This window comes from Tursiops truncatus, chromosome 5 (assembly GCF_011762595.2).
Source record: "Tursiops truncatus isolate mTurTru1 chromosome 5, mTurTru1.mat.Y, whole genome shotgun sequence".
NCBI lineage: Eukaryota > Metazoa > Chordata > Mammalia > Artiodactyla > Delphinidae > Tursiops > Tursiops truncatus.
The window spans coordinates 99,711,728-99,725,685 of NC_047038.1; the positions used below are offsets into that span (position 1 = coordinate 99,711,728).

Consider the following 13,958-nt stretch of genomic DNA (forward strand, 5'->3'; position numbering starts at 1 on the left):
AAAGGCTGTTGTTCCCATTGTAGATCCCAGGTGGGGGCTTCAGGGCTGGGCTCGGGAAGTGTTCCCCGATGGTATTTCTTCAACAGGGTACCTTCCCTGTCTGACGTTTCTTTGAAGCTAAAGACTTAAATTATGTCTTCATGTTCTCTTTTAGTTTATCCTCATCAGGAATGGTCCTTTTTTTTACAGAATGGTTTCCGTGTCTTGTCCAATCTCAGGATTTGCCTTTTTGCAGATTTTTGTGGAACTTAGATCTGCACTCCCTAAATTGCCTCGTGTTCCTGTCTTCTGTGTTTGCACATTCTTCCCACATCTAGACTGTATGCTTCTCAATGCAGATAGTTCTAGGGTTTTTTTTTTTCTCCCTTTGACACTAACGTTGGGCATTAAAGTGGGCTCTGATCAAGAGCTGTTCCGATTCTGTAAAGATTGATCCTCTGCACTTAAATGCATGGTTTATTTTAAATTACAAGTATATGCTTCCTTTAGCTCTCTTAAAATAATAGTGTGAACTTTGTCTTTTCTGCTCTGTTATCAGGGGTCCAAATCCCAGCAAAGTGCTACAGCAGTTGTTGGTGCTTCAACCAGAACAGCAGTTAAATATATACAAAACGCTGAAGACTCATCTCATTGAGAAGGGAATCCTACAGCCCACCTTGAAGGTATAACTGGATCTGGAGAGGGAAGGACTGACAGTAAAGAATTCTACAGGAAAGCACCGACAGATGACATTTTGTAATTGTACAGAAAAGTGTCGAAAATGCAATAGATTGAAGTTTTACAGACATGAATGTTTCTTCTCTGAAATTACTGTGAATATTTAACACTTACTTGATCTAAGTTATGAAATAAGTAGCAAATGCCAGGCAAAATATCCTGTACTTTTTCTAAGTGTATTTTCTGATGTTAACTTCCTTCCCATTACTTGCTAGGTTTCATCACTTAAAAGACTTGTGTTTTAAAGAGTCACAACACTATGAGTAAATTGAGGATGTCTTGAGATTGCACCTGGCAAAGTGCCCTTTGCACAAATATTTACTTTTGTAGTCGGAGTGGCTCTTCATTTCAGCAAAATGTTTTATGTAAGGCACGATAGGAAGTTAGTTCTCCTCTACTTCCTCCTCTTTCAGTCTGAAGTATTTTCTGAAGGGCTGAGTTGGATCCAAAAAAGAAAGACTGTCCACTTTTCAAAGAAGTAAGTAATCATTTGCCAGCGAAAAACATTCCACTTTTAGGTGAGTTTGAAATTCAAGAGAGAGGCTGAAATTTCTACCATTATTGGTTTGCCAGAAAGAGCAGACATCAGACTCTACTTTGATTGAATTGTCTGGAAAAACATAACCTTCTCAAAAACTTTCAAGAGAAACACAGGAGAATTCTGCTATGAAGAACATATGTTCCCATCCTCCACCCATGATCACAACAGACAGTAGCTCAGGAGGCAGCACTGGATGATGACACATGCATAGCCCACCTCTTGGTTGAGTTCTCCACTTTTGTTTCCCTGTGAACTGGTTTCCATAAGTTCTGTAGCCACGAGCATCAGTACATAGGGTAGTGAGTAGGGGTGGTGAATGAGGCAGAGAAGGGGGTGCTCAGCTGAGCCAGAGTGACCTGTCCCTGGATGCGGCTCAGCACACCTGGGTCCTAGGCACCTACCTCTTGGTTCCCGTGAAGCCCACTGGACCCTCACCTGGGAAGAAGTGAGATCTGCCTGGAAACCCATTCCCAGACTAACTCCATGGTAGCAGCTAATTTTTATCACATTCTTCTTTCACATCATGTCAGAAAATCTGAGGCCATCAGCTGATTTTTTTTTTTTCTTTCAACAATGAAAATCAAGCAGAAGTGATTCCCACCAAGAACAAAAAGCACACGAATGCCAAACCTTTCCTTTGGGGGACTGGACACTGTAACCAGATGAGAATAAATTTCTTCTCAGTGGATGTAAATAAGCTATTGTTGCTGTGTGCTCTCTACAGCTGTATTTATTGTATTGTGCAGTCAGCACTGAAACCTTCAAAAATTGCTTAGTGCTCCTTGGCTAAATGTTCAGAGGAAAAATAGATATATTTTAAAGAATGTTTTGCTAATGAAAAGAGTAAATATTTTTGTTTAAATCAGAAACAAATTTTAATTCTTTTATATTTCTGTTCTATTACTCAAAAAAAAAAAAAATTGCAGATATGCCTGGGTTCCACAGATGTCATCTATAACTAGCAGCCTCATCATGTGTACTACAGGATTATGGTGGATATAGTTAAAGTCAGTCCCAAGAGTCTCATTTCTTGGCGTGGCATGCACTCAGTCAATTCATCGCCACTGGATGTGTGCAGTCAGCATTATTTCACACTATTCCATAAAAATTTAGAATTGGCATTGGAGGTATTATTACAGAAGGAAGTGATTATTTTTAAAATCAGGCTACCTTTAAGTTAATTTTCAACATTGCTCATTTTTACTTGCTGCATTAAAAGCTCCAAATGTAGATCATAAAAGAATTTACTTACCAAAATTTAAAAAATAAAATTAAAATTTTGTAATAGGAACTTATGTTGAAAACATGGTGAATTGCACCGTAAGAACTTGGAGATATGCAGTTCCCTCTGCATTTTTCTTTAAAGTGATGAGTGAGGCACTGCAAAACAGAATTATGAGCACATTACTGAATACGTATTATAAAATCAATATTATGGTAAACAAAATATGAAGCTAGAAATATTTGGGGTCACAGTAATAGCTATCCTCAAATACATTTAGAGTTGGATGTATATTATTCTATATGTAAAAAAGTAAATTCTTAATTTTAACAACACTCTAAAGGTTGACGTTTTTAGTGTACTTTTATAGCATGTATATTAAAATAGAATATATTTTATCAAGAATATACTTTAGGGCTTCCCTGGTGGCGCAGTGGTTGAGAGTCCGCCTGCCGATGCAGGGGACACGGGTTCGTGCCCCGGTCCGGGAAGATCCCACATGCCGCGGAGCGGCTGGGCCCGTGAGCCATGGCTGCTGAGCCTGCGCGTCTGGAGCCTGTGCTCCGCAACGGAAGAGGCCACAACAGTGAGAGGCCCGTGTACCGCAAAAAAAAAAAGAAAAAAAGGAAATAAAAAAATATACTTTAGCTAAGATTGCCATAAAACCCTGACTTTGATCATTTTTATATTTGCACTCTGAAGAGGGTTTATATTCCAGTGTAGCAATGTGATGGCAGAAAAATGAAAGACTAGGAACTTCCTTTACAGTAATGGCTAATTGTTCCAAATTTGCTGTTTGGAGAGGTACTCTAATGGTACTAACTGCTTAGTACAAATGTTTCCTCAGTGCTTTTCCCCTTGTGGTGGTGGGTATACATTTTACTGTCTGAGAATAAAAAGGCCACACCCACACACACGCACACACCACCGTTTTATTCTCTTTTATAGTATCTCTTCATTTGTAATTTGGTTTGAACAAAGATAGTACCACCTTGTTCAGGGGAAAAGAAAAAGTGGAAACAGTGTATACTGTATATGGGTGGGAGATAGCTTTTGATACGTGTCAATCAGTTCGCTGAACCTTTTACTGAAACTGAGATAGGAAAATAAAACTGAAACAAATCACATTTTGACTCTGTTGTGCCATTTTCTCTTTGGAGAGGAAACATTCATTCAACTAGTGTTTACAAAATGACAAATACAGAAATACTGTATGCTGTGTATATTTCATCACCGATACCTACAGTGACATCTTCAGGGCTGGGAATAAATAAGTTCTGGTGATCACTGAACATGTGTGTTTGTCTAGAGGTGATGTCCTCTTAATTGAAAGAGCACCGAATTTCTAGGGTACTTTTTAGTTTATAATTACGTATTTATTTTTGTGAATCTTTGATCCAGTCACCACTAGAGCTTTAAGCTACTTGGACAGTGAGAGGCGTCTGTTTTGATGGCCACTGTGTTCTGGCTCAATGCCGGCAACTCCCTAGGCCCTCAAGCTTCTGAACAAATGAAAGGTTTGGGGTCTGAAGACCCAACTGTGTACATTCCCATTTGTGTCTCTTGGACAGCCCCTCCACACTCATCCCAGTTTTCAATTTTGTGTGGTTCTAAGACAGGCTTCATTATTCTTAGTTCCTAGGGTTGTTTTAAGGGTTAAGTGAAAACTCATATGAATGTGCCTTTGTGTTCAACATAGAGGAGTTGATCCTGAGTTCCTTCCTTCTTCCTATCTGCTCCTTTCCTGTTGTCCGTCTCCACTGGGAAGAGACAGTTTGATAGGACCGAACAGAAAGGTAAGCACGTCTCTGGTCACATCTGATTTAGGTAGTGTTAATGTAAGTGTTCCTTGAATGGACACCATCATTCTGACCTCCATGGAGGAGCTGTCTGTCCTGCAGAAAGTCCACAGCCAGATCTTGCCACTGGCTCCTGAAACTTAAGAGCTTACAATTCACTCCTTGGGCGGAGGGGGGCTCTATTTGGGAATCTGCGTGTAGTGGCTGCAAATAAAAGCAGATCTAGACAATTTAACCAAAATCAAAAGCCTGTCCTACCTTAATTCCATTGTCTTCCTGCACAGAAGGGGAGAAGGTTTTAGAATCATCAGATAACAAGGAGAGTCATTTAGTAAGGGCCGAAAAACGGAATGTTATCTGTTGATGGCAAATTGAGTTTCCAAAATGAGCTGAGAGAATACAGTCTGGTCCTCTAATGTGTACAACGGACATGGGCGGTAAAGCAGCCTTGTTTCCCAGAGAGAGAAAATCATTGAGGGACAGCCTGCCCAAAGATGTCCTCTTGGGGAGAGAATGAAATGTCAAACTGCTCTGTCAAACTTACAGGACGACAGGTTATGGATTTGGGGTTTAAGCTCTTAGACTCTCCTTTTCCACTGTGTGTCCAGCTTGAGTTTAATGGATCCAGGTGGTTTTCAAGAAGGTTCATTGCCAAACTTTAGACAGGACTTAGAAAAGTGATAAGTTTGGAGAACATTCTTGAGTAATAAGTATATTTTTGATCAGTTTTAATAAATCTCAAAACTTTGTGAAGGAACCAGAAGCTTCAGCTAGTACAGGTAAGATAGACACATTTGAATCATTAGCAATTCTGTTTTTTTTCAATAGCTTTATTGAGATATAGTTTATGTACCATAACACTGTGCAACTATTACCACCTCTGATTTGAGAATATTTCCATCACTCCAAAAAATTCCCTGATGCCCATTTGCAGTTAATCGTCACTCCAACCCCCAGCTTTAGGCAACCACTGATTTGCTTTCTGTCTCTATAAATTTGCCTTTTCTGGACATTGCGTGTAAATAGAATCATACACTATGTAGTGTTCTGTGTCTGGCATAATATTTTTGCATGTATCAGTACTTTGTTCTGTTTTATTAATACCGTATTTTGATGACCCATTTTCCTGTTGATTATTTGGGTTATTTCCAATTTTTGGTTCTTATGAGAAATGCTGCTGTAAATACTTGTGGACATGTCGTGTGGGCATGTCTGCATTTCTGTCAGATTTCTAGGGTGGAATTCCTGGGTCGTATAGTAAGTTTATGTTTAACTTTTAAAGAAATGGCCAAACTGTCCAAAGTGGCTATACAATCTTACATTCCTACTGCAGTGTACAAGGTTCCAGTTTCCTTACATCCTCACCAAAACTCAGCTTTGTCTTTTTAAAGATAGCCTTTCTAGCTGGTGTCCAAGGTGGTTTTAGTTTGCATTTCCCCAATGGCTATTGGTATTGAGCATCTTTTCATGTGCCACTTGTATACCTTCTTTGATAAAATGTTCATATCTTTGCACATTTTTACATTTGATGTTTTTTCTTAAGTTGTAAGACATCGTTATATATCCTGGAATATAAATCCCTTATCAGATATATGACAACAAATATTTTCTCCAAGGCTGTGGCTTTTTTCTTTTTTCCTTCATTCTTAAGACAATTTAGAGCAGTTTAAGGTTCATGGGGAAACTGGGGGGAAGGTACAGAGATTGCCCATATACCCTCTGCTCTGCCCCACCCTCCAGCCCTGCCTACCACATGCAGAGCCTCTCCCACTGTCAGTATCCCCAACCAGAATGGTACGTTTCTTACAACTGATAAACCTACAGTGACACATCAAAGTCACCCAAAGTGCATAGTTCACATTATGGCTCATTCTTGGTAGTGTACATTCTTTGGATTTGGAGAAATGTATGACATGTACCCATCACTATCGTTCCATACAGAGGATTTTCACTGCCCTAAAAATCCTCTGTGCTTCCCCTATTCATTCCTCCTACACACCCCCAACCCCTGATCTTTTTACCGTCTCCATTGTTTTGCCTTTTCCAGAATGTCATACAGTTAGAATCATACAGTATGCAGCCTTTTCAGATTGGCTTCTTTCACTTAGTAATATGCATTTAAGATTCTTCCATGTCTTTTCATGGCTTTAACTCATTTCTTTTTAGTGCTAAATGATATTCCATTGTCTGGATGTACCATAGTTATTTACCCATTCACCTACTGAAGGAATCTTGCTTGCTTCCAAGTTTTGGCAAAAATGAATAACGCTGCTGTCAACATCAGTGTGCAGGTTTTATTTATTTATTTATTTATTTATTTATTTTTGCGGTACGCGTGTTTCTCACTGTTTTGGCCTCTCCCGTTGCGGAGCACAGGCTCCGGACGCGCAGGCTCAGCGGCCATGGCTCACGGCCCAGCCGCTCCGCGGCATGTGGGATCTTCCCGGACCAGGGCACGAACCCGTGTCCCCTGCATCGGCAGGCAGACTCTTGACCACTGCGCCACCAGGGAAGACCAGTGTGCAGGTTTTTTGACGGACATAATTTTTCAACTCCTTTGGGTAAATACCAAGAATTGTGGTTGCTTGATCACATGGTAAGAATATGTTCAGTTTTGTCAGAAACCACCAAACTGTCTTCCAAAGTGGCTGTACCATTTTGCATTCTCACCATCAATGAATGAGGGTTCCTATTGTTCCACACCCTTGTCAGCATTTGGTTCTGTCAGTGTTCTGGATTTTGGTCATTTTATACATAATGTAATGTTTTAACTTGCATTTCCCTGATGACATATGGTGTGGAGCATCTTTTCATATGCTTATTTGCTATCCGTATATCTTCTTTGGTGAGGTGTCTGTTAATGTCTTCAGCCCATTTTAAAATCAGGTTATTTTCTTACTGTTGAGTTTTAAGTGTTCATGGTATATTTTAGATAACAGTCCTTCATCACATTTGTCTTTTGCAAATATTTTCTACTAATCTGTGGCTTGTCTTCTCCTTCTCTTGACAGTATGTTTTGCAGGACAAAAGTTTTTACTTTTAATGAAGTCTGCTTTACCAATTCTTTCTTTCATGGATTGTGCCTTTGATGTTGTAACCATGATGTACCAACAATTTTAATGTTGTAAATCACTGCCATACCCAAGGTTATCTAGGTTTTCTGTTAAATTCTAGTTTTATAATTTTGCATTTTACATTTAGGTTTATGAACCATCTTGAGTTAATTTTTCTAAAAGGTGTAAGGTCTGTGACTAGATTCATTTTTTTGCATGTGGATGACCAGTTGTTCCAGTACCATTTGTTAAAAGACTATCTTTGCTCCATTGTGTAGGCTTTGTTCCTTTGTCAAAGATCTGTTGACTGTATTTATGTGCTTCCATTTCTGGGCTCTGTATTCTGTTCCATCGATCTATTTCTCTGTTCTTTCACCAATACCACACTGTCTTGATGATTGTAGCTTTATGGTAAGTCTTGAGGTCAGGTAGTGTCGGTCCTCTAAGTTAGTTTTCCTACAGTATTGTCCTGGTATTCTAGGTCTTTTGCCTCTCCATATGAACTTTAGAATCAGTTCACTGATAGCCACAAAATAACTTGGGATTTTGATTGGGATTGCATTGAATCTACAGATCAAGTAGGGAAGAAGTGATATCTTGACAATATTGAGTTTTCCTATCCATGAACATGGAATCTCTCTCTCCATTTATTTATTCTTTGATTTCATATACAGACACACCTCATTTTATTGCACTTTGCAGATTTTGTGTTTTTTTTTTTTTTTTACAGATTGAGGTTTAGTGACAGCCCTGCATTGAGCAAGGGTTGGAGCTATTGGAGCTATTTTTCCAACAGCATTTGTTCACTTGGAGTCTCTGTATCACAAATTGGTAATTCTCGTGATATTTTAAACTTTTTCATTATTATATTTGTTATAAATATCAAACTAATGGATGAGGAGTTGCTTCTTATGGATGAGAAGTGGTTCCTTGAGATAGAATCTACTCCCGGTGAAGATGTGAAGACACAAAGGATTTAGAATGTTACATAAAGCGATTCATAAAGCAGCAGCAGGGTGTGAGAGGACTGACTCTAATTTTGAAAGAAATTCTGCTAAGGGTAAAGTGCTATCAAACAGCATTGCATGCTACAGAGAAATCGATTATGAAAGGAAAAGTCAATCAATGGGGCAAAATCATCATTATTTTAAGAAATTGCCTCAGCCACCCCAACCTCAGCAACCACCACCCTGATCAGTCAGCAGCATCAACACTGAGGCAAGATCCTCCAGCAGCAAAAAGATTGCAGCTCACTGAAGGCTCAGGTGATGGTTAGCATTTTTAGCAATAAACTAGTTTTCTTTTGGCTGCACAGCATGCAGGATCTTAGTTCCCCAAACAGGGATCAAACCCCCTGTGGTGGAAGTGCAGTCTTAAGCACTGGACTGCCAGAGAAGTCCCTATACCTAAGTATTTTATTTTGGGGGTTGCTAATGTAAATGGAATTGTGTTTTTAATTTCAAATTTCACTTGTTCATTGCTGGTATATAGGAAAGTGATTGACTGTTTTATACTACCCTTATAATCTGCAAACTTCCTATAATTGCTTATTAGTTCTAGGAGTTTTTGATCAATTTTTTGGGGGGTTTTCTACATACGATCCTGTCATCTGCCAACAAAAACAGTCATGTTCCCTGCTGTATACTTATTTCTTTTTTGTGTCTTATTGCATTAGGTAGAACTTCCAGTATGATGTTGAGGAGCAGTGAAAGGAGACATCCTTGCTTTGTAGCTGATTTTAGTGGTAAAGCTTTGAGTTTCTCACCATTGAGTACAATGTTAGCTGTAGTATTTTTAAAGATAGCCTTTATCAAGTTGAGGTGGTTCTCCTTCTATTCCTATTTTACTGAGAGTTTTTTTTTTTTATCATGAATGAGTTGGATTTTGTCAAATGCTTTTTTATTTTTGCATATGATATGACCATGTGATTTTTCTTTTTCAGCTAAATGATGTGATGGATTACATTAATTGATTTTCAAATGGTGAACCAGTCTTGAACACTTGAAATAAATCTCACTTGGTTATGGTACATAATTCTTTTTATACATTGTTGGATTTGATTTGCTAATATTTTGTTGAGGATTTTGCACCTATGTTCATGAGAGATTGGTCTGTAGTTTTCTTATAATGTCTTTGTCTGGTTTTGGTACTAGGGTAATGCTAGCCTCATAGAATGAGTTAGGAAGTATTCCCTCTGCTTCTGTCCTCTGAATAAGATTGTAGAGAATTGGTGTGATTTCTCCTTGTTTGGTAGAATTCACCAGTGAACCCACCTGGGCCTGTTGTTTTCTGTTTTAGAAGGTTATTATTTCTTTGATAGATATACGCCTATTCAGACAATTTCTTCTTGTGTGAGCTTTGGCAATTTGTGCCTTTCAAGGAATTGGTCCATTTCATCTAGGTTATCAAATTTGTGGGCATAGAGTTGTTCACAGTGTTGCTTTATTATCTTTTTAATTTCACAGGATCTGCAGTGATGGCCTCTATTTCTTTTCTAATATCAGTAATTGGTGTCTTCCCTCCTTCTTCCTCTCTTTCTCCTTTTTTTCTTTTAAGGTAGACTGGCTAGAGGCTTATTGATTTTTATTGGTATTTTCAAAGAGCCAGATTTTGGTTTCACTGATTTTTTGGTATTGATTTCCTATTTTCAATTTCACTAATTTCTGATCTAATTCATATCATTTCTCTTCTTCTGCTTACTTTGGATTTAATTTGCTCTTCTTTTCCTGGTTTCCTAAGGTGAAACCTTAGGTTATTGATTTTTTGTCTTCTCTAATACATGCATTCAATGGTATAAATCTCCCTCTATGCACTACTTTCACTTACAAATTTTGGTAAGTTGCGTTTTCATTTAGCTCAAAATATTTTAAAATTTCTTTTGAGATTTCTTCTTTGGCTGATGTGTTATTTAGAAGTGTGGTGTTTAATCTCCATATATTTGGGGATTTCTAGTTTAATTCCTTTGTGGTCTGAGAGCGGACATTATATGATTTCATTCCTTTTAAATTAAGATGTATTTTATGGCCCAGAATGTGGTCTATTTTGGTGAATTGCATGGGAGCTTGAGAAGAATGTGTATTCTGCTGTTGTTGGGTGTATATGGGTGTCAATTTTATCCAGTTGATTGACGGTGCTGTTGAGTTCAACTATGTCTGTACTGAATTTCTGTCTGCTGCCTCTGTCCATTTCTGATAGTGAGGTGTTCAGGTCTCCAACTATGATAGTGTATCCATCTGTTTCTCCTTGAAGTTCTATCTCATCATTCCCAGGGTGCTAGTGCAGGCTGTTGCTGTCAGCTACTTTCTTAACAGATACCTTCTTGAGAGTATATTCAAAAGTGGCCTGTCTCTAAATCAAAGAAACATTTGAAAGAGGGCTTGTAGGTGACCGAGAAAGGAGTGAGGGTTGGTTGGTGCTGTTCCCTGAGAATAAAAACCAGTTGGACGCATTGCTGGAGTGAATGTAAAACAGTTTGATGGTTCCTCAACATGCTAAAGATTTACCATATGATCCAGCAATTCCAGTCTTTGGTATATACCCAAGAGAAATGAAAATGCCCATCCACACAAAAACCTGTACATGAATGTTTACAACAGCATTACCTACAATAGTAAGAAAGTAGAAGCAAACTAAATGTCCATCAAGTGGGAAATGGATAAATAAAATGTGGTATATCCACACAATGGACTAAAGTACTTGGCAATACAAAGGAAGGAAGTTCTGATACATGCTACAATATGAATGAATCTCCAAAATACTATGTTCACTGAAATGAGATAGTTCCTAAAGACCACATATTACACAATCCCATTATACAAAATGTCCAGAATAGGCAAATCTATAGACAGAGGGTAGATTAGTGGCTGCCAGGGGGTGGGGAAAGAGAGAATGGGGAGTGACGGCAAAAGGTGTGAGGTTTCCTTTGGTGTGATGAAAATGTTCTGAAATTAGACGATGGTGATAGTTGCACAACTGTAAAGATACTAAACCCATTAAGTTGCATACTTTGATGAATTTTACAGTATGTTAATTATATCTCAATATAGTTGTTTAAAAATCTGACTAGAGAATCTGTAATGGTAGGATCTACAGAGGAAGGTGTTTCGGGTCTGGGGAGGGGTGGGAAAGGGATGCCAGTTGACTCTGCCACTGGGGACCCCACAGCTTGTTCAGTCTCCCATCCTTGCTATCTGATGGGCAGCGCTGAGGGATGGGTGGCTCAATACTGCAGGGTGGTCAGGGAAGGCTTCCCTTAGAAGGTGACCATTGAGACATGACTGAAACGGGTGAGGGGTTGGGGGAGCAGAGCACAGCTGGGTTAGGAGCCACAAGGCAGAGGTTACGGTGGGGCGGGGGGGGGGGGGCGGGTGCGGGCGCAGGCGTGGCAAGTATTCGAGCAGACTAGCAGAGTGAAAGAGGGGAGGAGGTGAGGAGACCTGCAGGGTTTTAAGCAGGGACTGACAGGATCAGGTATCTTAGTGGGCTTGCCTGGCTGCTGAGTTGAGAATGGACCATAGCGGCAAAGGCAGAGGTAGAAAAATATTCACTTTGCTGTACAGCAGAAACTAACACAACATTGTCAATCAACTATACTCCAATAAAGACTAATAAAAAAAAGAAGCCCACAGCCAGCCCCAAACTAAGGATGAATTCACTCACACTTTATGTCAGCAAATGCAAAGTCTGGGTTGGAGTATCCACATTTAAAAGGAGGAATATGCAAATTAATGCTATGACACCAACACAAAACAAAGGCAGGCAGGTAAGAAGGCAGGAAAGTATTCATACATGACCAAGAACCCAGTCTGGAGGGAAAACAACCCTAAAAGAAGAGAATTTTCTGGAAAGCCTTTGTATTATGTAACTTACTGAAAACATATATGAATTCAATAAAGGATCAAAGAATAGATGATATAAAAATACAATGATATGAAAATGAAGATCACAGAGCTAAGAAAACCAGTTGTGATGACAGTGTCCTTCTTACTGAATTAGACACGGTGAGAAATGTAATAGACTTGCTGAAAATTCAGTTACAGATACTATACCTACATGAAGGCAAGCCCCTGGTTTATAGGCTAGACAGTTCTTGAACAGGGTAGTTATGTCATTTTTATATTATCCTCAAGGCTCAGTGTAATATGTATCATCAAGGACATGTAAATTGCTACCTTAAGAGAAGGGAAAATAAATCTACGTGGGTGGATCCAAACTTGAGCCACAAGCATACTCGATAACATTGCTGGAGTATGTCTGTGTTCCTTCCTCTTAGCAGAATCAGCCCGCAGGGCCAGACTGTAATGATCCTTAAGTTTACAGCCAGGCTCCTTAGGTTGACCTTTGCTCCCTGGTTTATTTCTGTCTAAATCAGTTTGCAAAGGAGTGTCTGGCTTTTATGAACAGAAAGTGTTTTTAGGATATAACTTTTGTTTGAAATGGACAGCAGTGCTTCAGAGCAAGATCAAGAAGGATTTGTTTTCCTTTAATGGTCCTCTGTTCTGGAATGCAGCTTGCAACTTTCCTTTGTCTTTGTTGAGCAGGAAGTGTAATACTGCAGTTGAAGGCCAAGGTTGAAGTTCCAACCCTTTATCTTCATGATAAAGCAGGGCAGGATGGTAGGGAAATGATATCCTAAGTACATTTTCATTGTAGTCCCCACTCCTACAAAAAAAAAAAAAAAAAGACCTGGAAGCTGTTTCTAAAGATCATTGGCCTGAGAGTCCGAAGTTTAGGGGTAGAGCAGGGAGTTAAACTTAACAAGCAACAGGGCTTTGGGAATGTCAAAACATCTGAGTCCCTTTCCTCTTGTGCTAAATGAGGGTTTGGGCGGCATGATTTCCCAGGGCTCTTTCCAGGCTAACATTCTGCCTGCTGTGTACCTGACTGAAGACAAACTCCCCATCAGTGGATTTAAATATTTAGGCTTTAGGAAATGTTCTAGTGCACCACTTCATGTTCATATTTCTAAATTAATGCTACAATATATTGAGAACATCTGGTCAAGCACTACATGTCCTACATATATTACCTGATTTAATCTTTGTAACAATTGTCTGGAGGCAGGTATCATAATACAAAATTTACTTATGAGGAAGCTCAGATGTGGAGAAGTGGCCTAATATCACACAGTAAGTGGTAGAACGAGAATTTAAATCCCAGACTGACTCTTGGTCATCAATCTCCTGATCAGTGCACCATATTAGGTAGAACAGTATCCAATATCAAAGGATTACAGTTTTTTTTTTTTTTACATTATCAAAAATTTGGAGTCTTGACTAGAAGAATGTTACTATAAAAAGACCTTCTTAGAAACTCCAGCACTTCAGAGATGCACTCTTGGTCCCTGTGTGCTTTGGGCTGGGGAGGCAGTATTCCAGCAGATGGCCATGGCCCCAGTGGCGAGCCCAGTGAGGCAGGGCCTGGTCTTGCACTTGGCAGGTTTCAACAGGAGCCCCGCTGAAAGCCCTGGGTCTATGATTAGGAACACTGTTCCCTGATGAGATTCAGACCTGCCGCTTTACAATTTAGGGATCATCTCACGTATCTTCTCCTTGGACCACTGCTTCTCAAAGTCTGGGAGTCCCAGACCCCTGGGAGTCCTGAAGACCCTTTCATGGGGTCTACAA

At 39.4% G+C, this 13,958-nt stretch overlaps 1 protein-coding gene across 4 annotated transcripts in view; it reads left to right on the forward strand.

The window, feature by feature from the left end:
• The window catches only part of CDS1 (CDP-diacylglycerol synthase 1), a 65,254-nt gene extending 61,647 nt beyond the window's left edge, over positions 1-3,607 (forward strand). For all 4 annotated transcript variants that reach the window (XM_019926659.3, XM_004311995.4, XM_019926657.3 and 1 more), the window contains one exon: positions 539-3,607. In XM_019926659.3, coding sequence (XP_019782218.1) covers positions 539-668 — 130 coding nt within the window. In that variant the 3' untranslated portion in view covers positions 669-3,607. The remainder of the gene's footprint in view (positions 1-538) is intronic.
• The last annotated feature ends 10,351 nt before the right edge of the window (positions 3,608-13,958 follow it).